The sequence below is a fragment of the Tachypleus tridentatus genome, chromosome 1, assembly GCF_004210375.1.
Source record: "Tachypleus tridentatus isolate NWPU-2018 chromosome 1, ASM421037v1, whole genome shotgun sequence".
Taxonomy (NCBI): Eukaryota; Metazoa; Arthropoda; class Merostomata; order Xiphosura; family Limulidae; genus Tachypleus; species Tachypleus tridentatus.
In genome coordinates, this window is record NC_134825.1 from 85,619,948 (window position 1) to 85,645,511 (window position 25,564).

Sequence of the window (25,564 nt, forward strand, 5' to 3'; positions counted from 1 at the left end):
AAGCTCTTCATCAATTGAAGGGTGATGTGCCCCTGTGCCACTAGCTCCTCCTGTACATATGCACTTGTGAATCTTTATTCTTTTGTATCTATAGAAAACACATTTTCAGGTAAGGCAAATGTTAACTTTTGAAATAATAACTTAGCTCTCGCATTTATTAGCTCAAATTCCATATTGTTTTGGTGGAAGGACTGGTGCAAAATTTACCTAGATATGGAGAAAGCATCTGAAAGACACCCAGTAGCAGGACCTTCAAAGGAGCACACTTGTGAAAGACTGCATATCATATCATGCCTGTATAGGGAAAGGGAAGAGGCAAAGAAGCCAATGTTGTGTTGGGGAGACAGGCATAATGTGAACATGACCATTTGAACTTTGTATACACATCATTGCATAGCCAGTACGTGTAGTGCATTCAGACCATACCTTGTATGCTTATCTTAACTCTACTATCAGGTTTTGTGGGTTTGTTTTTTCAGAGCAAAGTCAGTGAACTATCTGTTGTGTCCACCACAAGGAATCAAATCTTAGAATTTAGCTATGCAAATACATATACTTACTACTCTGCCACCAAGGGACACAATAGCTGTGGGAGAAGAGTGCGTGTGATAAGCATTCATGCTTACTTCAACTCAACCATTATAACACTATATAGGATCAACTCTAACTATAGGAGGAGGAAACATTTTGGTTATTTTGACTTTACAATGCAGACACTGTCTACAGGAGGAGAATATGCAAGACATAGATATATTGTTTATGTATGGTATGTAATCACCACTAATCAACTAAACGGATTCTATGAGGTAGATCCTCTGTGCAGGAGGAAAACAATATAAGATACATTACTGTTTTATATTAATTGCATATACACCTCAACTTCACTGGACAGACTAGTTGCAGGAAGTAGACACAGTCATTTAGTGTGTGCTCACCTCAATTTCACTGATTAAATTAAGGCTGCAAGATGGATGGCAGAGTGACATACATGTATTTGATTTATATGAGAGACAGCCCACACTACACTAACAGTGTCACCACAGTCCCACTTCTCACTATATTGGTACTCCTGTACTAGTCCCAGTGGTTGAGTTGCTGTCAATGATGGTTCTCCATGCAGCTAGAAGCTGGTAAGTGTCAAAGATCTTCCATGCACCACACAATGAAAATGTGGGAGAATTTGTATAGAAGAGTCCCAGATTCACATCAGCCCTTTAGTGCAGAAAGATATTTTACTAGGAGACAATGCAATAGGTGATTACAAAGCCTTATTTTTAAAAGACAAACAGTACAAGCTAAAGTTGTAGGCAGAACACTGGTACTGGCTTTTTCCAATAGGAATAGGTATGATCTGGATCAGACAATAGAATGAATACAGATATACATACCACTATGATACCGTAGTTGCTCTTGTGTAATATCTAATCTCACAGTAGTCACATGTACAGCCAGGGTAGATGGTATCAGTATTTCCAACTATACTGGCTCAATGTGAATTTTGGGTAAGAATACCCTGAGAGGCAACCATCCACTTGGTTGTACCCTGTATAACAACAGAAGGAAATAATATGTGTTTGTCTTAAATACAATAAGGTGATGATGTGATTGAAAAATGAAAATTTGTAAAAGCTGAAAACTTTCAGTGTAAAGGAGGTGAATGTATGTGGAAAATAAAAAAGTAACAAATTCAGAGTAAAGAAAAGGAAAACAGACTGTGAGAATTCACATCCCAAAGTGAATATACCAACAGAAGAGCCAGTGGAACTGCCCTGTAAGGATCTGTAAGGGCAGAGGTTTGTGGAAAAAAAAAAAAGGGTGGGTTCCAAAAGAGAAAAAGATGAAGGCAATGACCTTCAAAGGTGAGGAAGAGAAAAGTGCAGTTTACATTCTTAGTGGTCAAAAAAGAGAAAAAGATGATACAGAAGCCAGATTTCAACTGCCTGAATGAGGCATACACAAGATTGTATAAAACCTCATTTAAATATCAATCAGGCAAGGACTGAGGAGAACAAAAGAGTGGGATGAAATGGAAGGAATAGGGAAAAAATAGAAAATGAGAAAGACCATGGATTGGGCCACATGATACCCAAAAAAAGGGTTGGGATGAAAAATCCATCAATGACCAAATAAGAAGATGCACAAAATTACTACTAGAAAGAAAGAAGTAGCAGAAAAGTCAGTGATAAGACCCATCACAAACAGTGATAGATAAATACAGTGGAATGATGACAAGAATAATACCATATTAGTGGAAAGCCAAATGAGATAAGGCATATTCTATTTGTGAGAGTAGAGAGAGGACATCCATTTGTGGAAAAGGAAATGGTGAGAAGCAAGAGATGGGCAATGCAAAGACGAAGGGGTCTGAATACCATGCAGACCAAGACTAAAACAACCAAAGAGGCTGTGAGGATTTTATGTTTGAGACTAGATTCTTTATAGCAGGTGCCTGTGGTTTGTTAGCAATAAATTTCAACAATAAACAAACAGCACACAGTCCATTTGTTTTAAAATAATTTATTGAAACAAGTCAAATGTATTTACAAATGCTTGTTACACTGTTGATTATCACAGTTGCATCCAGAGATTTAAATAATTGTTTCTTTTTTGTAAAAGTCCACATGGGTTGGTTCAATTACTTTAGAACACATCTGGAAAGACAAACTCTTCTTCTTACTCTGTTCTTACATACAGTCTATGATAATTTCAATTTAAAGTTTGAGACTATACGATTGTGAGTTTGGACATAAAGAGAGTATCTGTATATATAACTATTTACCTGTATCTACATCAAACTACATTCAGACGTGCATTTATAGCCCAACAGAGGCCTAGAATGATCTGCACACTAAGAGATATTACCATGTAATAATACTCAATCAAAACAACAAGAGAAACATTAAAGATTCTAGTAACATGACACAATAATATAACAATTACCAGTTCAAAACAACTGAAATACACAACATAAGATTTGAAGATAGTTGTGTACATAAACCCGTAATAAACTATCATTTCTAAACATAACTAAATTTAAAACTTGCATCAAACTTAAACTGAAACAGTCATGTATAGCTAACAGAGGCATCAACAATAGGGCCTGGAAGGAGGATAAAATCAGAGTTGGTATAGAGAAAGAAATAAGACTAGGCTTGGCTGAGAAATCAACAACCAGAACCGAAGAATAAAGAATAGAGGACCATAAAAGAGGAAGCATGGATATGAGAAGGATGGTAAAATCGTCCAAATGATGTGTATCCAACTAAGGGTAAACTCCATGGAAGGTTTGTAGGTGTAGAGGCCATTCCAGTGATAAATGCAGACTGGCTAAGAGAGGCAGTCTGCCCCTAAGGTAAAAGTTCCTGGTAAAAGATTTGAACAGGCTAAAAAGCATATGATTAATGCCCAAAACAAATATATCATGGTACAGGAGCCACAGGTAAATGATGGAGCAAGAATAGACCATGAAATAGGCTGAGTGGAATATGGCAAAGTGAGCCATCAATAAGGACTGGAATGAGAATATTCTTGCCAAAGAGTGAGAAGGTCGAGCACATTCTCAGAGAGAGAATTACCAAACAATGTGGAGGTTTGGTTTGAGAGACAGAAAGGGAAGTCATGAAGTAGTAGGGACACTGTCTACTGATAAATCTATAAAAGAGGACAAGGATCCAAGAAAGAACAACATCCCACATTTAGAACAAAGTATAAATCACTGTAACTTGAGAAATCATGATAAAATATTAAACCTTTTGCAAAAACAGCTCAAGAATACCAAAACCAAAATTTCATTAACAATATAAATTTCAACAAATTGTGCACATATGACAAATTTTAACACATCTATACATCTAGTCCCAAAAAAATTAATGAAGATTTAGGTCTGCAAATGCATTTAGGGAGTTAATGCACATGGAGGTGTATTGCTCTCAGTTTAGTGGAGGACTTTTATCCCTTAAAATATCATTATCCAATGGTGCAATTCATGTACAATTATGTGAAATTAGATGGGAATTGCTTCAAAGATAGTGGCATACAACTCTTTTTGGCAACATCCTGAGTGAGATACCTAATCTGAGCAAGGAATGAATTATCTTCTCAAAAGAATTGTTTATAATTGTCTTGTCTAATGTCATTCTTACAAATATTAAGAAAAATATTTTCTTAAAGCATCCTGCTAACTTCTAAAAACCATGAAATAATAAAAATTCTAAACTTCATACACATACATTGTAGATTGAAAATCCAATAGTAAGGCAATCTAATCCCATTTTTTTCTTAGATCTACGGTTTTTCTGCATCAAAGCCACTATCATTGTGCAAGTATCTTCCTCATCATCATCATCCACATCTTCAAGAGTGATATTGTATTGTGGATTCATCCAAAATGTATCTGTAATAGGTTAAAACTGTTTAATTAATTTTTAGTGCTATCTAACATTATTTGAAATACTAAGCTAACTGTGTTACTAAATATTTCCATTTAAAATACAATCTCTAAAAATCATTATCATTCTGCTGTACATATTTCCACAAGTACATAAGATTTCAATGTGATAATGATAGAAAGTTCTTTTCTCTCATAATGCTGTTTCTTTATTTTCTCAGAAGCTGGATTTCCATACAAGTGTGAATAAGCAGCGTGTGAAACATTGTGCATAACAAAACCTTTACGTTTCAAGCCAAAATAGCTAAGATTCTGAACTAATCATACACATCTAAACAAAAAATTCATTCTGGAGTTTCACTTTATATTTTTTCTACACTTTACTCACCCAGAAAGTTTCTGCATCCTCCAGCTGATACACTTCGGACCCATCCTCCTTCAAATACATGAGTATCCCACTTTTTTTTGGACACTTTAGTCAAGGGATCATCAGTTAGTGAGTCAGGGTGAAGGTTACATATCTCAAGACGTGTAAAGTTCTGTAGAAAGTCTTTGAATGACATCCTTCACATGGTAAACAAAAGAGATGAAAGTATGTGGCATTAGAGAACATAAACTGATCCTTCTGTACTTTCCACATTCAGAATACCATCTAGACATAGTACATACAATCATACATAGGTGAAGCTGTTACAATAATCTTTTACACAGAACAGGTCTCATTAAAAACAGTATGACATTAAAAATTATTATCTTTTCATTTCTGCAGAAAAGAGTTAATACTAATGTAATTTATGCACATAATGGGATCAAATATCAAATAAAACACAAACATCATTGCATGATTAAAGATATTACTTACCAGAATTCTCCATCATGATCAAAAGTAAGTCCTAACTCCTTCCTCTCATTTTCACTAACCATTGTCCACTCTGGAGACCTAGGACAGAAGGTATTATGATCTCTTACTAACATTAATAAGATAAGGGAACATTAAACTTAACAACTTGATATACATCATATAACATGGACATTTTCATTAGCTGAGAAAAATATTATTATGAAAAATTAGTAATATATCACTACAGGAAATTTATTCTTACTTGCGTATTAATATTTTCTTGCTTTTTATCAATTCATTTAACAAAAGGTGGTTAGGTTATGGCATTTAACTTGCAATCTGAGGATCACAAGTTCAAATCTCTGACCCCCTCCTATATGGCATTGGTAATAACAATAAGTAACAGTGATCTTAAGAACTATTCTTAAATTCAGACATACAACATAAAAGTGTATTGTGTAGTGAAAGTTGATCTACAGGGCAATAGTATTTTTACTATATGCAAGAGAAAATCAAAGTACAAAAATCGAGATAAAATTTTTGGTATCTTATATTTTAAAATCAAATGTAACAAATAATGACGATAATAAATATCATCTAATGATCGCAGATTTATAGCTGAGAATATCTGACAAATAATAAGTTATGAAAATGAAATGTTGCAGTAAAAAGATGAAATAATTACAAATATTTAAAGCATGCAAACGTTAGCATTTAGTGAATGCTTCATTAAATACAAAAACGTTATTTTCTGCCTATAAGTGCTAAAAATATAGTTTCAATGTGGCATTTAATATCACTCTAACATTTAAAAACTCAGTCATATATACCTAAATTTTGATAATGATGAAAGATATTATTAACAAAACACCAGTTTTTAATAAAAAGAGATAGCTTAGTTTTAAGAAATAAATAATTAATAAAATGCATATCATAAAAAACGTTCCTAACCACAATTGATTTGATATTCAAATCACTAAATTTATCAATTCCAAGATTTTTCATATCTTCTTTTGAGATGGTTATTATCTTTTTATCATTATCTGATATAACTTTCCCCTTAGAACATAACTTTTTATTTGAATGATGTAACTTCCAAGTATTCTTATACATTCAGCTTCTTTAAATGCTTCCAAATAAACACAGGTGGTACATAACTACCAATAGATGGTAGGATTTTTGTTACTGACATTATATAAAGCATTTTATAACCCCAAATCATATTTTACCTGTCACTCCATGGACCCTTCCATTCACATTCATTACCCCAAGGGTTACGAATTCGAAGGAGAGGAATCTTCCCATTGACACGTGGGGTGTTAACTTCAACCTAATGTAAAAATTGTTTCTTAGCATACTAATAAAAAAATAATGAAAAACTGTTATGTAGTTCTTTATTTTTAGGGTACAAATTATATGAGAACTACCCTTGGAGTTTTAAAGTGTTGTAACTGGAACAACTATGAATTTCACTTTTCCATAAGAAGTTTAGAATATTATCCGAAATATTCAGTTAAATTTTCTTATAATTTGATATATTAACCAAATATCAAAAAGGTGTAATCACGTACTAATCATTTTACTCAGGTAAAAACTGAATATCTACCAATAGGTAGAAACTCATTACGCCTTTGCTTTGTGTCTCCACGCCAGTGATTCTCAACCTGTGTGCCGCGAGAGACTGGCAGGTGGGCCGCGGTGTTTTTGAAACACATTCAACTTTCATGGGATTTTACAAGCAAGTTGAACACATCAGTTAATAAAAGCTACTATACAAACACTCTGAAACCTTCCAAAGCATTTGGTTTTCATTGAACTCGAGCACTGAGAAGTTCATACTTAAATTTCATTCTCGACTGCAACGGTCGACTGTTAGTTTAATTGTGGCGCAAAAAGTGCTTCGTACGTCATAAATGATGCATCAAACAATCAAACTGCTTTCTGGAACACGTTCTCATTTTGCGGTAGGCTACAGCTACCACGCTGTTGGTAGGAATTTTATAACTGCAGAACTTCGTCCTTATCGAGTATGAATCAACTTTATCATTTATCCATGGAAAAATATTTAAGTAAATCTGGTGCTGCAAAGGATAATGTGTTGAATCAAAAGCAAGGAATCAAACGAAAGTACAAAAACGAATACGGTTTTATCGCTTAGGAATCGGAACATTACCATTCTGCCTACTCTGCAACGCAGCTTTATCGAACGAGGCGCTTGTTCCTAGCAAACTGAAGAGACACTTGGAAACAAAACATTCAGCTGTGAAGGATTAACCGAAAGAATACTTCGAGAATCTCGCGGCTCAACAACATGAACAATCAAGGAAGTTTGTGAACTTCATGCAGCTGCCGGAAAAAGGATTTATGGCAAATTATAAGGTTGCTCAGTTGTTGATAAAACGCAAAGCGCATACGGAATCCGAATCAGTCATTGAGCTAGCGTTAGCAATCATCGTTGAAACTATGCTTGGAACGGATGCTTGTTTGTTTGTTTGTTTTTGAACTTCGCACAAAGTTACTCGAAGGCTATCTGTGCTAGCCGTCCCTAATTTAGCAGTGTAAGACTAGAGGGAAGGCAGCTAGTCATCACCACCCACCGCCAACTCTTGGGCTACTCTTTTACCAACGAATAGTGGGATTGACCGTCACATTATAAAGCCCCCACGGCTGAAAGGGCGAGCATGTTTGGTGAGACGGGGGCTGCCAGAAAGGTTAAGTAAGTTCCACTGTCCAATGACACAATTTCACGCAGAATTGTAGACTTGTCGTCGGATTTGAAGGATCAAGTTTGCGAACACTTCGAAGTGCCTGAAGATGAATTGTCTCTGTTGTGGTCTCTTCGAGTTGATGAATTTACTGACGTTAGTGGAAAAGCTCAAGTTCTGGCTTTTGTTTGATTCATAAAAGATGGAAAATCGTAAACAAATACTTATTTTGCAAAGATTTAAAAAGTACCAAACATAAGGATTGTTCGCTGCATGATTCACAGAGGCGCTCGCCTCCAAATCTTTGCCGAAAGGTTTGTAACCTGTTATGAATCAAGTTATTCAAGCGGTGATTTCATCAAGTCTCAGCCACTTCAATCTCGACTTTTCTCTCTTCTCTGTGAGGCGATGGATTCAGACTATAAAAAGCTATTGTACCACACTGAAGTTCAATGGCTTTCGAAAGAAAAGGTGTTAAAGCGTCTTGTTCAACTGAAAACTGAAGTAATTTCTTTCTTGGAGGTTGAGGAAGTAGGTTTTTATTATAAGATCTGGTGGCTGAAGGTTCAATTTCTCTCAGACTTGTTTGACAAATTAAATTATCTGAACTTAAGTCTCCAAGGACCATTTGAAAACATTATTACTGTAACGACCTTCGATGAAAATGTGACGCCGTGGAAGAATAAGATCTCGAAAGGAGTCCTTGATTGTTTTCCTTCTGTTAACGAATGTCCGTCAAAGAAGAAAATTGTCCCTCAAATTTTGAACACATTAAGCGACCTACAGTCCGCATTAAAACATTACTTCCCGTCACTTGCTGTCGACGAATATAACTGGGTGACCTATCCATTCGGAATCAACGAGAGAACAAATATTACAACTGAGGAGGAAAAACAGCTCATTGATTTACGAAACGACAAATTTTATCAGTCAATTAATTCCCTTGGATGAGTTTTGGATCTCCATTAAAAATTCATATCCTGCAATCAGTTCAAAAGCAGTTGAAGTTCTGCTTTCATTTGCATCTTCGTGGTTTTGAGAAACTGGATTCTCAGCATTGACTGAAATTAAAACCAGAAAGAGAGAGAGGGCTTCTTACAGTCGATGATGAAATGCGAGCTTGTATGTCTACGTTAGAGCCTCGCTTCAATTTGGTTTGTTCTCGGAAGCAGGCACAAGCATCACATTGAAAACATGTGTAAAAATAAAAAGTTTTGATTTTTCTGCTATACTACAAAATCGTTAAAAAGCCTTAGAACGATCGATACTCACGGCCAAAGCAAGCGATAGTATTGTCAATGTGCAGATGACATTAATATAGCTTGCTTTGGCCGTGGGGCTCGGCATGGTCAAGTGTGTTGAGACGTTCGACTCGTAATCCGAGGGTCGCGGGTTCGAATCCCGGTCGCACCAAACATGCTCGCCCTTTCAGCCGTGGGGACGTCATAATGTTAATCCCACTATTCGTTGGTAAAAGAGTAGCCCAAGAGTTGGCGGTGGGTGGTGATGACTAGCTGCCTTCCCTCTAGTCTTACACTGCTAAATTAGGGACGGCTAGCACAGATAGCCCTCGAGTAACTCGAGCGTCACTAGAGTGTGCTCCACTCGTTTTGGAGAAGGGTGGTCATAAGATGATGTATATGCGAGACGCATTTGCAACAGTTAATTGTAAGGTATGTGGGAGTTCAAGGTTTCTGGTATTTGAAAATAATTTGCATATAGAGGGCAGCACAGAAGGAAAAAAATCATTTATATAAGCGGAAGTAATGTACCATATTGCAAGTTCAATGTAATATGGAATTGAAGAGTTCATAAAATAGTACGTTATTGGCAGAGTTAGATGTTGATTTATCCAGTTAGGATAATTATAGCATTGGAAAGAAGGAATAGTGTTACTTTCTGTGGTATAGTACTTTATCATATACATTTGTAGTATTGATTAAAGCTCACCAGCACTGGTTCCACACTGCAAGTCAAGAATTATGAGGATATATTTCATTAACACTGACAGTTTAACCTCAATGGAATGAATGTGTTGAAATTCTTTTAGTCCCTACAATACTAAACCAAAATGACTGTGGTACAGTTACAGTTAGTTTGTCACAATAAACATAATATTATTAATAATGTATCCTGCACTTAGTTTAGTTCGATTTACCTCGTCTCATCCTCGTACAGAACAATTTTAATAATACAAACATGTTCAGTAAAAAAATAATTAAAAGAAACAACATTCAGCTAAATTCTGACATTATTACTTTTGTTATTTGTATACTAACTAAACTAATATCACTGAGTAGAATACATTAAGCCACATTCAGTGTATTCAGAATTAAAAGTTATTAACTTCAACAGTTACTTTTAGAAATATATGCCTGTTTACAAGCTAATCTAAAAGAAATAAAGAAATCATTTTGTTGCGAATATCGAGAGTCTCTTTATCCAACTGATTAAGCTATGATAAGAGGAACAATTGCCACAGATCCAAACTTAGCACGTTCACCTACCTAAGTTTTATTTTTCTACTAATTTGATAATAAGTAAATCACCTAGAATGTAATTTATAGAATTTATCATTAGTATTAATGTGTTGGGACAAAAACACTGCATGCACTATAACACATAGCCAAGTAAGTGCAACTACATTATATACACTTTAGGATTTATCCATCTAGGGCCCCAATACAAAACACTAGCGACATAACACTACAACACAATAATTTTAAACATATTTCAACACAACACATTCTTTCTTAAAAAATTACATCAAAATTCAAAATAAATTATTTAACTTATGTTTAAGGCTCAAAGATAGAAAAAAAACTCACCATACGAATGGCTGTGATACTATAGGCATGACCACAGATCAAACCATTTGATAGTTCCATTTCTGTGATTTGTTGATTAGGCTGTTAAAGGAAATGACAAAAATATATAATTTGGTCAGTTGTGGCATACAAAAACGTCTAGTCATTTAGAATATATATTCTGCAGAATGTAAAAGCTTTAAAACTACTAAACATATATCGCTGTTCTATTTTAATTGTAGTAGAGTGACTGTTTGATTATTTAGTAAAATGTGACATCTTGTTTTTATTACAGCTACCTCTATGGAACAACCCATCAGTGACCATCTTTCATAAGCCTTCAGCATAATTTTCAACATGTTGGGAGGGGCTTTCTTCAACTCAAAAGATTCTGTGACTCCTCCAGTAAAGTCTTCCATAGCCTCGCATGTTGTTCCTCCTTTAAGAGCTTCATAAGATCCATGCAGCCTAACAGGCAGAAACAAAGTTGTTGTTGTTATACTAAAAACTCTTATGAAAATATACCTGAATGATTTCTGTTTAACTTCAAACATTATATTACTTAACAAATACATCTGCATCTATATTAATAACCATATAAAAACTATTATTGGAGATATAGCCATTAATAACTGTGCACATAATTATCTCTTTCTTACTTTATATTTTAAATTCTAAACAAATCCATACCAATAAAATTTGGTATATTTGTTAACGGTTGCTTCAAAGAGCTTTTGTCAGAATTAACTGAAGACTAGTTCGAAAAGCAAAGTTAACAAGGGTTTCAGGTTTAGTTGAATTTCTTTTTTATACATTAAGTTTTTTCATAACTGGTACTTGAAAGTAGATTGATGAGTTACTTAAGTTCCTCTGTTCAAAAGGATACGGGGACAAAAAGTCGAGTCTTAAAAAGATTATTCATTGTATTTACTACAGCCAGCTTGGTTCATTCTCCAAACGTATGATGTATTGTAACTGTGGTGCAGAAGGTTTTAAATAAAAACAGATTTGATAATTTTCTCTATAGCAGTGAAGTAAATTATTTTTCCCCTTATACACATAAAACTATGAAACCAATTTAACAAAACTTGTTGTAGAATAGAAAGTACCTGTAAGAACGTCTGACTGAATTACTTATAATCTCAGCGAAAGATTAACCGTGGGGACGGTTTGTCGAAGTGTACATGACATACCTTTCACATTGTGCTATTCAAAGTATTCTGTGTTTGATGCCAGAATTATCAACCATTTATTTTACTCTATATTGCCGATATAGTAATAATTCATAATACAGTAAAGTAAATATCACATACAGTACACAAAGATACTGAAAAACTTAAGATATGCATTTCAGTAATTCTAGAAGTTATGCAAATGCAATATGAAAACTGTATGTCGGACAAAAGTAATTTCATTTCTCTTACAAACATCATCTTTAACTCCGAGTTGTCAGACTGATGTTGTCAATTTACAGACATGTCTTGAGTACAAATAGTTTTGTAACACATCTAAGTTTTTATATACAACAGACTTATACATTTCATTTAAAGACTGCCTAACTACATGTTGATACACGTAATAAATTTCAAATTATAGTCAATATTCCTTCATTATTACAGGGTCGGTCCAACAGCTTACCTACACCCACATTCAACTGATATCAACGTGAGTTTCAGTTTTAAGAGTCTTTATGTTTTTTCCCTCTACTACCCCAGACATATCTATAATAAATAGTAGCAGGTGGTAGTTGCAGTACCTTAAGCTTTCTATAAGTAACTGCTAGGAGCAGTTAAAAAATACATATGTTTAATAAATGCTATCAGATATATTCTTGATTTTAAATACTGATTAAGAAATATTTTGAGCGTTCACACTTTCCTACCTGTACTCACACACTGGAATATAATGGTGGTATATCTAGAACTTTAGCTCGGAGAAGGAGGAAAAACGTATAGAATTAAGGAGAATCCAACCTCTAACAAATGTATTGTAGTACATGAGAAAGTAAACTAATTTCTGAATGATTTCATTTGGAGGATAGACGTATTCAGGCAAAGATGAATCACTTCAGTTGGATTTTACAAATCTTGCCATACATACCGCCAAGTTTATCATACATGCTGTAGAAGCAGGAAAGTTTACTATACATTTACGGTTTGTAATCACATTAAGTTATAATTTCTACATTATTTTATAATTATCCAAACTTTTAAAGCAAAGTTGGAAAATGTGAGTCAGATATTTGATTGAAAACAACTTGCTCTATCAAAACTGTCCAAACATCCTGTACATAACACATAGAGTCAGTCACAGCAAATTGAAATTAACGTATTAGGCATACATTTAGTGTATTAAATTCGGTTTAACCATGAAATTGCCTTTAATCTCTTTTTACCCACATTTGCGAGGCTATTGCAATCGAGTCCGTATATCGGATGCACCTCTAAACTAATAGACTGATGTACATGAAAATTTGACGCAAGATGGAAAGTCAGTATGGAATAGTTTGGCTCGGATAAAAATCCAAATTCTGCAGTACTTTGAACCTTTCTTATAATAGGAAAATAAAGAATTTTCGCGATTTTCGGTTAATAACTTAAATTTAACTGTTTAAAGTGTAATCTGATTTGTAACAAATTTCATTAAGATAAAGACTTTCTATTGCAAAAAAAAAAAAAAACCCACAAAAAACAAAACATTCTGGATTTTCGAAGGTGAAATTTTACACTATCCATTATAAACGTATGCAATCTCGGAAATGAGCGACAGAGTAGAGGGTTTTGTTGCAAATTTTGAGAGTCTCTTTAACTGCTTCTTTGTTTATAGAATTTCACGCAAAGCTACACGAGGGCTATCTGCGCTAACCATCCCTAATTTAGCAGAGGAAAGGCAGCTAGTCATTGCCACCCACTGCCAACTCTTGGGCTACTCTTTTACTAAAGAATAGTGGGATTGAGCATTACATTATTACGCCCACCACCCTCACGGTTGAAAGGGCGAGCATGTTTAGTGCGATGGGGATTTGAATCCGCAAACCTCTGTTACGAAGTCAAGCGCCTTACCCATCTGGCTATGCCAGAGCCTCTTTAACTAAAGCTTCTGTCCTTGATCCATCTGACTTTTCACTTTTCTATATAATTTTGCTTTTTAACTACCCTTTGTGAGGTATTGAGTTTAACGTAAAGTTTACATTTATGGTATAGCTATAGGCCTGGCATGGCCTAGCGCGTTAAGGCGTGCGCTTCGTAATCTGAGGGGCGCGGGTTCGCGCCCGAGTCGTGCCAAAACATGCTCGCCCTCCCAGCCATGGGGGCGTTATAATGTGACGGTCAATCCCACTATTCGTTGGTAAAAGAGTAGCCCAAGAGTTGGCGGTGGGTGGTGATGACTAGCTGCCTTCCCTCTAGTCTTACACTGCTAAATTAGGGACGGCTAGCACAGATAGCCCTCGAGTTGCTTTGTGCGAAATTCCAAAACAAACAAACAAGGTATAGCTATAAAAACAGGCCAAAATTAAGTATTAAAATTATATTTTCTATTTATGTTTGCTATTATTATATAAGAAACTAATAGTTAAAAATTATGTAAATCAGGTTAAATAAGAATAAAATAAATAGTCTTTAAAAGTTTTAATCAAAAATTAAAATTTCACAACGAGGTTTGCACGCGGATTCTGGTGAAGTTACGTCTTCAAGAAACTTAGGCCTTTTGAAGTAACTCTACCTGCTCAACAGTAATTAAACAGATTATCCCGCTCATCTTTTCTTAGCAGTTTTAATCTTACCAGTCTTATCAAGCGCTCACCCATCATCTCACTGATTGATTACAGACTGACAAAGTGTACCCAGTAAGAATTTTTCAGCCGTGAATTCCTACGTTCACAGTAAAAATATGTACTTATCTGGGTTCAATAAAAAGAACGGAGTGATTGTTCAACACTGATCTTATTATACCTACATTAAATATAAGTAAAAGGACAAAAAATTGGTTCGCTAAGACATAATTGACAAATACCAGTATATCTAAACCTAAGGTTTAATGTGGACCTATAGCTAGTGTGACGCATTAAAAAGTAACAGAAAAAGAAAACTAAAACAAAATGTTGAGTGCCTTTAACAACAAATACTTAATATCTATATTTTGAATTTAATTTTAAGCATATTTGTTTTAACAATTGCAAGAACATTGCCTAATCTAAACAATTCTACAGAAAGTTGAGTATGTCACATTAAAACCATTTTCGAAGCCTCGTTACTCCATTAAAATCCGTGTCGTCATGTCCAATTATGCTAAATTTGACTACCATGCATCTTTACAATTGACTGCAGTTTAGTTTAAACTGCAAAATGCTTCGTCGTAAAGCTCTCTTGTCTAAACCACCCTACTCCTCCCTGCTTACTTTTCATAATCTATTTAATATATGAGGAAGACAATTTCCTAATGCCTATTTCATCATCACCCGGCAATCCATAGACGCTCCGTTTGGTAACTTTAATGATACGTTTTCGTATGGGATATTATGAAAATCCGTTTCTTTCTTATACTGTTTGAGATATACAACAGTTGGCCAGAAGTCTTATTTCGGCAAAGCCATACACTTATGACCTCCTTTCCAAATAAAGATATGTCTTTTTACATATTGTTGCCTGGAGCATGTTGACATGTTTGTGTTTAAGGATTCTTACCTGTTACAATACGCCACACTTTGCTTAACACGTCTAGAGCTTGATTTGTTGTAGATCTCTTTCTGTATGGGCCTGTTGCCACGAGGAGATTTATTTTTCTTCCAGTGTCTTTTAGCACAAGGGATATCTCCATCTTGGAAATTCTAAAGCCCCGATACTTACGAATTTTTACGAAAATGTATGAACATTTTGCATTAAAAAGAACGATAACACAGTTTTCCTAAAATAGACCAATTTCTCTAACATTACGCTACCTACAAAGTGCCAAACGATCTTAAAATATAATTCAGATACATCCCATTTAATCATCATTTTATATCAGTTGTGGTTGTCACGTGGCTTGCTTATTTGTATGTTCAAATAGTGTAAATATAACGCCCTCAAAGCTGTATAACACAGGTTGGCATTTGTTTCTTGTTATTGTTGTTTTATTTTTCATAACGCCACTTATTTCTAAGACAACTGTCTTGACATTCATTATATACATGGTGGGTAGATCACAGATAGTCCATTCTGTAGATTTGTGCTTATTTACAAACAAATAGTAACGTTTTTTTGTTTTGTTTTTACCAAATAGTTGTATTTTGTTTGTATTGATATTGAAAACTTATTGTTTAAAATATTTTATCTTTGTTAAAACAGATGTTTCAAAGAAAAGAAAAAGACAAAGAAAGCCTGCTATTATTGGCTGGTTCAATACAAATAAAACTGGGTTCTTTGACCTATAGACCATAACTAGCTAAACTGATACATTAATGAGTATATACACGATGCCATGCTTGTTATATTATTATTAGTTATAAATACTGTTGTGGGAAAAAAAATCTTCCTAGTTTTAATATACATAACAGGGTGTATTTGTTTGCTATGTACTGTTTAGGAATGGAGTTTCTATTAGTTTATAAATGTCATGGGTGAAGTTAGGTTATTGTGTTATGATAATTCAAGATTATATCTGCGCACATTTACTAGTTTTTCGCAAAAAAAATTGAGGATTTGGCGTGTGGAAAGAAAAAGTTCAGTAATCTTTTGCGAGTAGTTTGAAAGAAACAACACACGGTGTTGATGTTTGAAGGAATAAAATAAGACACTTTATTTACTGAAGAATCAATGGTTGGTTGATCTTGAAGTTTGTAGGGGACATCGCGTTAAGTTTAACTGAAATGTAAAGTGAACTGAACTTAAAGGTTAAGTAAGCTCATACGGTTAGCAGAAGTAATAAATAAAAGATTAACACATGGGCGAAAGTTTATCAGTAAGTCTTGGTTTCTTCAAGATAAGAAGTTAGCAAAAGCCAGAACCAATTCAAAAAACTATATTAGCAGAGATTTTCACTGTAGCTGACCAATCAAAAAATAGGCAATGGTGGCAGACGTAACTCACATCCCTGTTCCATGTGGAAAAGCGAAGATATCCATCGATAAACAAGGTTAAGCAAGACACAATACAACTATCCCGTGAAACAACCTAGATGAATTGCTTAACTAATCAAACAGTAAAAAGTGACACTTCAGGCTAAATGTTGCACATTATTTCTAAAATTATAATTTAGGAGAAATGTAAGGATTTTGTGGATAGGAAATATATTCTGTAGAAGATTAAGATATGCAGTACACCAACGTTTACTAGTTTCAGAAGTATGTGGTTAGCTCTTGCAGTAATATTTGTATTTTTGATTACAGTAAAGCATACTTTGTGGTTACTTGCTTTCCCAGGGGCGTGTGCAAAAGGGTCGCTCCCCAGTAACTATGCGTATAGAGAATTGGTCATTTTGGTTAGTGCATGATTGTTTATTTTCATGCATGTAATTTATATGCTTGTGTTAATATGATTAATACACACGTACATATAATATATGTGTCTAACGTGCCTCCCCCTTCCAATAGTAGTCAAACTTAAATTCCTGTGCACAGCCCTGTATTTTCCAAAGTTTGAATCTAAAATATGTTTTGCATTTTTAGCCTAAAAAGTGTACTTTTTAACGTGAAAAGGAAGTGTGGTTGATTTCAACAGTAAACTCGCATTCTTCGTACACTCGACAGCATCACTTCCTGACCTTTGTTCCTTCATAGCATTGGTTGGCATTTGCATTCATTGAACATTTTTATCAGCCAACAAAAGATATTCCAGTGTCAATTTTTTAAACTCGAATGGTATGTATTTTACTACAGAATCTCTGCAGACAAAAGATAATCACTTATTACAGGGAACAAAGAATCAAAGCAGCAAGAACAAGATAATTGTAATATCTATCTAGACCACATGTTGCTGCTATTACAATACAGAAACTAAATAACTGAAAATGTGTTAAAATATCTCTGTCCCTAAAGAAGGTAAAATGTACTAATATGTCTGTATATCACACAACTAGCCCAAAAGACATGTTTCAAGTTCAGAAAAAAAATCATTATTATGCAGGGGATGTTTTTACAGATATTGTTTTTTATATTTGACTTTACAACTAGTAAATCCGGCTTTCCTCCTCTCTGCCAAAATTCCTACCAGAATACAAAAACATCTCTTGGGCTATATCTCACAAAGAGCATAAAATATGAATAGCCTAGAGGAATCGAAGATACAAACCATAGCTGCTTGCCCAGTGATTAAATCCTAGTTACAAATTTATACAAATGTCATAAAATCCGGCCCCCCAGTGGCACAGTGGTATGTCTGCGGACTTACACACTAAAAACCGGGTTTCGATACCTGTGATGGGCAGAGCTTTGTGCTTAATTCTAAACAAACAAACATAAAATCCGACAATATAACAGATGAACCTCAATTGTTTAAAATTCAAATCAATATGAATAAAAAAACTATTTCAATAGTATATAGCTGTACTTACCGTGTAGAAAATGTCTACAGATTATTTAAAGTAAAGGTTTATTGTACGACCAGTGGCACTTACTTTGCGTATGCTTTCTCAAGAAGGGCACTCCAAAATTCATTTTTCTCTGTAGAGTGCATAAATACAAGACGCCCTCTATAAGTAGGCAATCGGTCATCAATTACAATATCAATCCAACGACCATACTGCCAGAAACGGAAATGGAAAACACCCGCGTAGTCCGAATTAAAACTTTGGTCATCTGGCACTACCTGGTAGAAAAGTCCCTGGTTCAAGGTTAAGTTAGCCACAGCAGCTAACAACCAACAATCACCTGAAAGTTATGAAGATTTCAATTATAAGCTCAAGATCATGACGCTAAAATACATTTATTCATTGTAATAGATAATTCTATCCTTCTCGCTGTGAGATCTTAACCATATGTTCCTGGAGATGTAACAAGAATGCATTTAAATTGTTATTAACTCTGTTTTTAATGTTATAACTTAGATGTTTATTTGCAGGTTCATGATGTTAAGATAAAAAACAGTTTAATAATACAGGTTTAGAGATTTATAAAAACTTTGACGTCAGATTCTTAAGTATATTCGAGGCTATGCTCTAAATAGAGGTTCAGTAAAGCGTGGAGTAGACGAGAGAGAATTGTTTCTCGCCGGCAAAGTGAATCAGTCAGTACGTTTACGTTTCAGTTTTGTTTTCAGTTAAATTTTTGGACCTGTGTTAGCTATCGCGTGTAGTGGTTTATTTTTACTCTAGTATAGCACAGTCGGCACGACTATAAATGTGGTATACAAATTACAGCAGTGTTCAAGTTGTTAAAGCTGATGGAAGAAATTAACTTCTTACTGTTGTTATATGGACTGAACTTTGAATTATCTTCTCCAAATAATTTAAAAGAACCTCCAACGAAATAACAATGTTACAATAACATATATATTTGTTTTATCTATATGTTTCGTGTTTGTTAATTGGTAAGGTATCAAAATGTTGCTTTCAAGCTTTATATATTCTACAATGAGACTGACAAAAATATTTCGATAACATATTTGTTGTTGTTTTTTTCGAATCCGTGTTTATAACTCTGTGATTCGTAATGAGAAAATTATAACGTGGATCATTGAATTGAGGAACAAAAAATCACATCTGTTCTTCATACGGTTCACTTTTCTTTCATAGCAGCAATCTTACAACATTAATAATATAATTTGTATAAATGGACATCTGTTCATTGAGGTTTCACTTAGTTAATCTAGTTTTCCCTCACGGTCAGCGCCACGTAGCTTCCTTTATCCACCGTACGATTATTTGATCGTTTAAAATGTTTTGTCTTTGAAGGTGCAAACATTAAAAATGTTATTTACAAGGGAGTTTTGTAAACAATTTTTCCAATATGAATTTGAAATACCAGAAATCTATATATTTTGTCGAATTTCGACACTTCCTATTGGCAGAATAATATAACTTGGTAAAACGGTTGTATGTCCTCCACTGCCCATGAATATAAAGAAGAAAAAGATATATACAAAAATCAGTTATACGTATAGGTGTAAGGCCTACTAAGAGCGACTCTTGTGGATGCAGCTTAATTATCGTGTGTATGTGTTATTAGAATTTAGCAAAAACCTTTTTAAATAATAATTTTTGTGTACCGACGTAGCATCAAAGTACCTTTCAAAGTCACTTTTCAGATTACTGTTCAAGTGGATTTGTGCTAATTAGAAATATTTTATAGTTTTATATTTTAAGGAAAATACATGTGAAATAAGTATGTTTTAATATCTTTTGGTTTTAATCGAGTTTCAAATAGGTGTGATGTGTAATTTTCTATTTTTTTAAATTTCAATATTATATCGATTTCTGTTAACAAAGACAAAAAACATGGATGACTGATTTAAACTTTCGAAGAGAGGATGTTATAGAGTCATTCTTCTATTAATGAGCCAATGGAGATGACTAATTAACATCTTTGAAGGTGGGTGAGTATTCACAGTATCAACATTTCCAGAGATGGTTTTTGTTTTTAAAATAATTTAAAAAAAGCGTATCATGGTAGTAAAGAGGGTCACTTGAGTTAAATAACACAACTCTGTATATCTTGTCGAATTTCGACATTTTCTACTTGTATCATTGCATTATTATTTGAATCTTTCGAGCAAGAGAAATGAAAATATTTAGTAATTTACAAAAAACATCGCCGTTTGTTTTATTGTAATGCCATACATTTATACTTAACAGGCAGAATATGTCTAGAGAGAATGAGGACAGAAAGGCCAATAGAAGAAGCTGTGTTTTTAAAAAAAAACATTAAGTGAGTATTTTTCTCACTCCATTATTTTTCTTTTCTTTTCTAATATTTTTATTACAACGAAAAAACTAGTACTTTGTTTTGATTGTTGTTAATTTTACCTTGAATCTCATCTTATGCGATAACTGGGGTAAATGATAATGATGATTGATGAGTCTCTTCAACTATGGAGGTGTTATACTGTGGTAATCAATCCTACTATTTTTTAGTAAAAATCAACCCGAGAGTTGGCTTTAGGTATTGTTGACCACCTGCCTTCCCTCTAGCCTAACAATTTAAAATTAGGGACAGTTAGCCATCGAGAAGCTTTGCGCAAAAATTCAGTAAACAAATGGCGAAATGATTAAATGTTGTAAGTAAGATGGTATATAACAACTAAACTTATTTGACATCCAACTAAATATTGTCATTCTCTGCTGTATGATGGCGTTACTGACAGTTGTGTGAAGGGGTCGCACCCTAAAGAGGGAGTAGGATAGAAATCAGAAATATTCTGTTTAAGCACCAAAGGACTTCTAAAAATAGTTCAACGGTGAGAATTTCCTTATGAGAGTCACAGGGCGTACGAACTAATGGTTAGCTTCACCCCATTTCTATTTTAGAAGCATGTTAAAGCACCTGCTTGTAAACTTTTATTCGTTCCCACAAGCAGGTTCACACTCCGTTAAACATTTTCTTCTTTCCAACTTCGAATAAGAAGATATGACATGTATACAGCAAACACAGCTATGCACAAAATTGGATTCGACAGGCGTTTGTTTCTTTTTTAATTTCACGCAAAGCTAGACGAGAGCTATCTGCGCTAGCCGTTCCTAATTTAGTAATGTATGACTAGAGGGTTTGGTTTGTTTTGTTTTGAATTTCACGTAAAGCTACACGAAAGCTATCTGCGATAGCCATCCCTAATTTTGCTGTTTAAGACTAGAGGGAAGGCAGCTAGTCATCATCACCCACCGCCAACTTTTGGGCTATTCTTTTAACAACGAATAATGGGATTAACCGTCACATTATAACGCCCGACGGCTCAAAAGGACGAGTATGTTTGGTGTGACGGGGATTCGAGCCTGATATGCGTATTCGAGTAGATAAAACTCCCAACTCTGAACACAAGATATTAATGTGTTGAATTTATTTTATGTTCGTCCTTTTCCAACATTCGTCTTTGTAAAATAAAAACAAAAACTAAGGACGTCTTATTTTGTTGCAACTGAAAATTAAATGCTATTGTTCGTTTTCCATCTATGTCATATATAAAGTGGGTAATTTTTCATAGTAGGATTAATTGCAATATTGATAATACTTCGGTTCTTTTTATTGTTTTTATGTATGTGTGCAAATCATTGTACCTTTAATTCGCTTAAAATACTACTGTTCGGGTTATATTCTTACGGTACTCACAACACAAATAAATCAAGCAAAATAACAAAATACCATGACTAATATGTTATTATGGACCTATGATAAAAGTCATGAATTGCGTGTCTAAATAGCTTAACAAAACGTGTCTGAAAAGCCGATTGGGTAATTTTAGGCATAGACATATACAAATGGTATATTTCCCTAAATACCCAAATCTTAAAACACCAATTAAACTTTGAAAAATTTAACAGTCATAAAATAATGATCAAAATAATATTTAAATACATTATATATACTACCTGTCGTCTTTAAGTGTCACTTAATCCAACAAAATGACTAGTAACTAATTAACTTACCAAGTTCTCCCTGGACAACATCAAATCTAGTGGCGCCCTCGTGAAACAACACTGGATCTTCAGCAAGTTCCTTAATACAAACAAACGTTACTTTAGTAGTTACGCAAACAAAATGATAAAGAGCTCGTTAGTGACCGTTAAACAACAATAAAAGTGTTATTATGCGTATATACTGAGCATCAGAAAAATACATACAACTAGATAAATGTACTTGGTGAAGTTCATTATTACTATTATTACAATTTAGGCAAAAAGTAAAACGTCTATCAAATCTTCGTGTGTCTGAAAGTTTTATATTTTATTAACTTAAAGCAGAACTGTGATAACTCAGGCTCAAGTCGTAAAAAAAAAGATTGTATGAAACAATAGTTTAACATGAGTTTCGCGTTCATTCGTGAGGAATAACTTGAATTGATTAAGGAGTGGAAATTTTAATCCTCAGAACATTTATTACAGGTCAGTTCATTTACAATTTTTATTAATACTAAATACTTCCTGGATGTTCTCAATTTGTTTCACTCCACGGACTAATATTTTTTTGTTAGAAGTTAGCTCAATTGCAGCTTCTACTAAAAATTTAACTTACTGAAAGTTTTCGACCCTATGAATCGACAAAACCTTTCCTTCTTAAACTGGTTATGGACCGTTAGGGGTAAATAGGCTTAAAATTATGCTTTCTGATTTAACTTGGTCAGTAAGCTCTGAAGTGAAAATGTGTACGTTTGTTTCTATTTACACACGACGCTATACCGTGCAGGTATTAATCTCTGATGTTTAGTGTTTTAAGTCCTCAATTTTACCACTGAATCACTAGAAACTGAAAATAATGTTACTACTATTTGACAATGGAATAAGTTTCAGTTTGTTTGGAATTTCGCGCAAAGCTACAAGAGGGCTATCTGCGCTAGCCGTCCCTAATTTAGCAGTGTAAGACTAGAGGGAAGGCAGCAAGAGGGCTATCTGCGCTAGCCTCCCTAATTTAGCAGTGTAAGATTAGAAGGAAGGCAGCTAGTCAGCCCCACCCACCGTCAACTCTTGGGCTACTCTTTTACCAACGAATAGTGGGATTGACCGTCACATTATAACGCCCTCACGGCTGAAAAGACGAGCATGTTTCGTGCGACGTTGATTCGAACCCGCCATCCTCAGATTACGAGTCAAACGCCTTAACTACCTGGCTATGCCGGGCCTCAATGAAATAAGAAGGTAGGTATATTTTTCAGCTATTCCTAATACATGTACAAGTTTTAAGTTTCACAAAATTGATTATTTGAAAATACATTTTTTTTTAACTGCAGGCTCTGTGTTAAGGATGTGCAACATATGCAACTAAATAGGACTCTAAATTCTCTGGCGCTTTAATGTGAGCCTCAATGTCTGTTTAGGGCGTCAGTTTAAAGTATTTCCTGGCTTAATGGATATTTCTACAGTTGGTCAAGCGGTTAGGAACCACTTTTGTAAATTAAGTAACTATAATAAAATAGAGGTAGAGATTACGATGACAAGACGATGCCCTGTAAACACCACATGGCCACTGTAGTCCTAGTAATTACTCAAATAGTTTTTACCGTCCAGTTTGTTTATTTGTTTGTTGTACTCACTTACTGTGAGATAATGGTTTGGCAGTTAAGTAAACTAAATGCAATTATTTTTTGTCCTTACTATAAAGATTATTATTTAGTTTATTACTTATACTATACGTTCAAGAAACTTCCATTTCGCTCCTAGAGAAAGCTATCGAGTGAAAGGTTCAAAAAATTTAAGTGATTGCTTTCAATTTAAAAAAAAAAAAAGAGTCACCTTGTGGTAAGTAAAGATACTTTAGTTATTTGTAATATAATACCATATATTGTGGCACGGTGGGTCAGTGGTTAGGTTTAGGGCTTATAACGCAATATTTATGGTTCGATTCCCTACAGTGGACAAAGAGCGGATAGCCTATTATGTAGTTTTGCGCTAAAAGAACAAACAATCCACCATGTTTTGCAAATCCGCTGATTCATGAGGTACTAACAAATTTTATTAATTAACAGTCTGTTTCTAACATGATTATCACTCACTTTCTTTTTCCATCACAAACATAATGGAGACAATAAACACTTTAACCTTACTTTATCAGTATGTTACGAACATGATATAAAAATATCCTGAACCTTCCATCGTGGACCCAAGAGACAATAAACACTTATCCTTACTTTAACAGTATGTTACCAAAAGGATATAAAATTATACGTACCTTTCTATTGTGATCCTGAGAAACAATAAATATTTTAACTTTACTTTATCCGTTTGTTCATCTATCGATATTTTGTCTTAAGTAAGTCTGGCACTCAAATTACAAAACGTTAATCAGGCTTTTACTCTCAGTCAGTCATTCTTCTTCACCTTTCCCTATCTTCCTCTTCAAATCATCATACGTTCTTCCTTCTTTTAGCTTGTCTAGCAGCGTCCTCCTCTTTCTTTTACGTCGTTTCCCTTATATTCCTTACTTCTAACACTTCCTTCATCAATCTTTCTCTTACCCGCCCAATCCATTTCTTCATTTAGTTTATTGTTTGTTTGTTTTTCAATGTACTTCTATTCTCTTGTCCCATCTCTAATATTTTTACACTCGTCTGCTTTTTCTGTCAAATTGGTCTTCTCTAATTCTCGTCAAACTCACATATCAAAATGTTCTAATTTTCTGATGTCGTCTACCTGCTACGTATGCCACCACATTCCATAAAAAAGGCTTTAATCACCGTGATGTCTAATCGCTTTGTTAAAAAACAACAACTACTTATTTCTAAATGTTTCTATTTCAATTGCAAATTTATTTCTTTGAAACAATATTCACATACTGTTATTTTTTTATATGCCTTAAATAACAAACTGTTCCACCTTGTCGAGTTATTGTTTTTCATTCTTTCATTTTTATTTCTTTAAATTTTCATCACTTCTTTTTGTTTGTTTTTCATGTCGAACATCTTTTGCTGTTTAGTTAGATTTTAAAAAATAGTTTTCAAGTCTTCTTTGGAAAAATGCAGCTAGAATCATATTATCAACAAACGTCACTGACTTTATTTTCTTTCCTGCCCCCATATACAGAGATTCCTGCCAATAGTCGTCTGTTTCTATAATCTAGTCAAAATAGCTGTAGCAAGTTAATAATATTGATCATATATCCTATTAAATGCTCTTTCTAAATCCGTAAAGGATACAAATGCAAGCTTCTTTGACTTTTCGTTCTAATGCTCCATGCTCTTTCCTAAAGCTGACCTGACCTTTCGTG

The 25,564-nt window shown here is 34.2% G+C and overlaps 1 protein-coding gene across 8 annotated transcripts in view; it reads right to left on the bottom strand.

Annotated features, from left to right (window-relative positions):
- Positions 1-25,564, bottom strand: part of LOC143254319 (calpain-B-like) — a 77,050-nt gene that overhangs the window by 19,957 nt on the left and 31,529 nt on the right. For all 8 annotated transcript variants that reach the window (XM_076509309.1, XM_076509299.1, XM_076509317.1 and 5 more), the window contains exons 3-10: positions 22,294-22,363; positions 18,334-18,586; positions 11,040-11,208; positions 10,762-10,842; positions 6,458-6,558; positions 5,250-5,327; positions 4,776-4,951; positions 4,230-4,393 (exon numbers count right to left, since the gene is read on the bottom strand). In XM_076509309.1, coding sequence (XP_076365424.1) covers positions 4,230-4,393; positions 4,776-4,951; positions 5,250-5,327; positions 6,458-6,558; positions 10,762-10,842; positions 11,040-11,208; positions 18,334-18,586; positions 22,294-22,363 — 1,092 coding nt within the window. The remainder of the gene's footprint in view (positions 1-4,229; positions 4,394-4,775; positions 4,952-5,249; positions 5,328-6,457; positions 6,559-10,761; positions 10,843-11,039; positions 11,209-18,333; positions 18,587-22,293; positions 22,364-25,564) is intronic.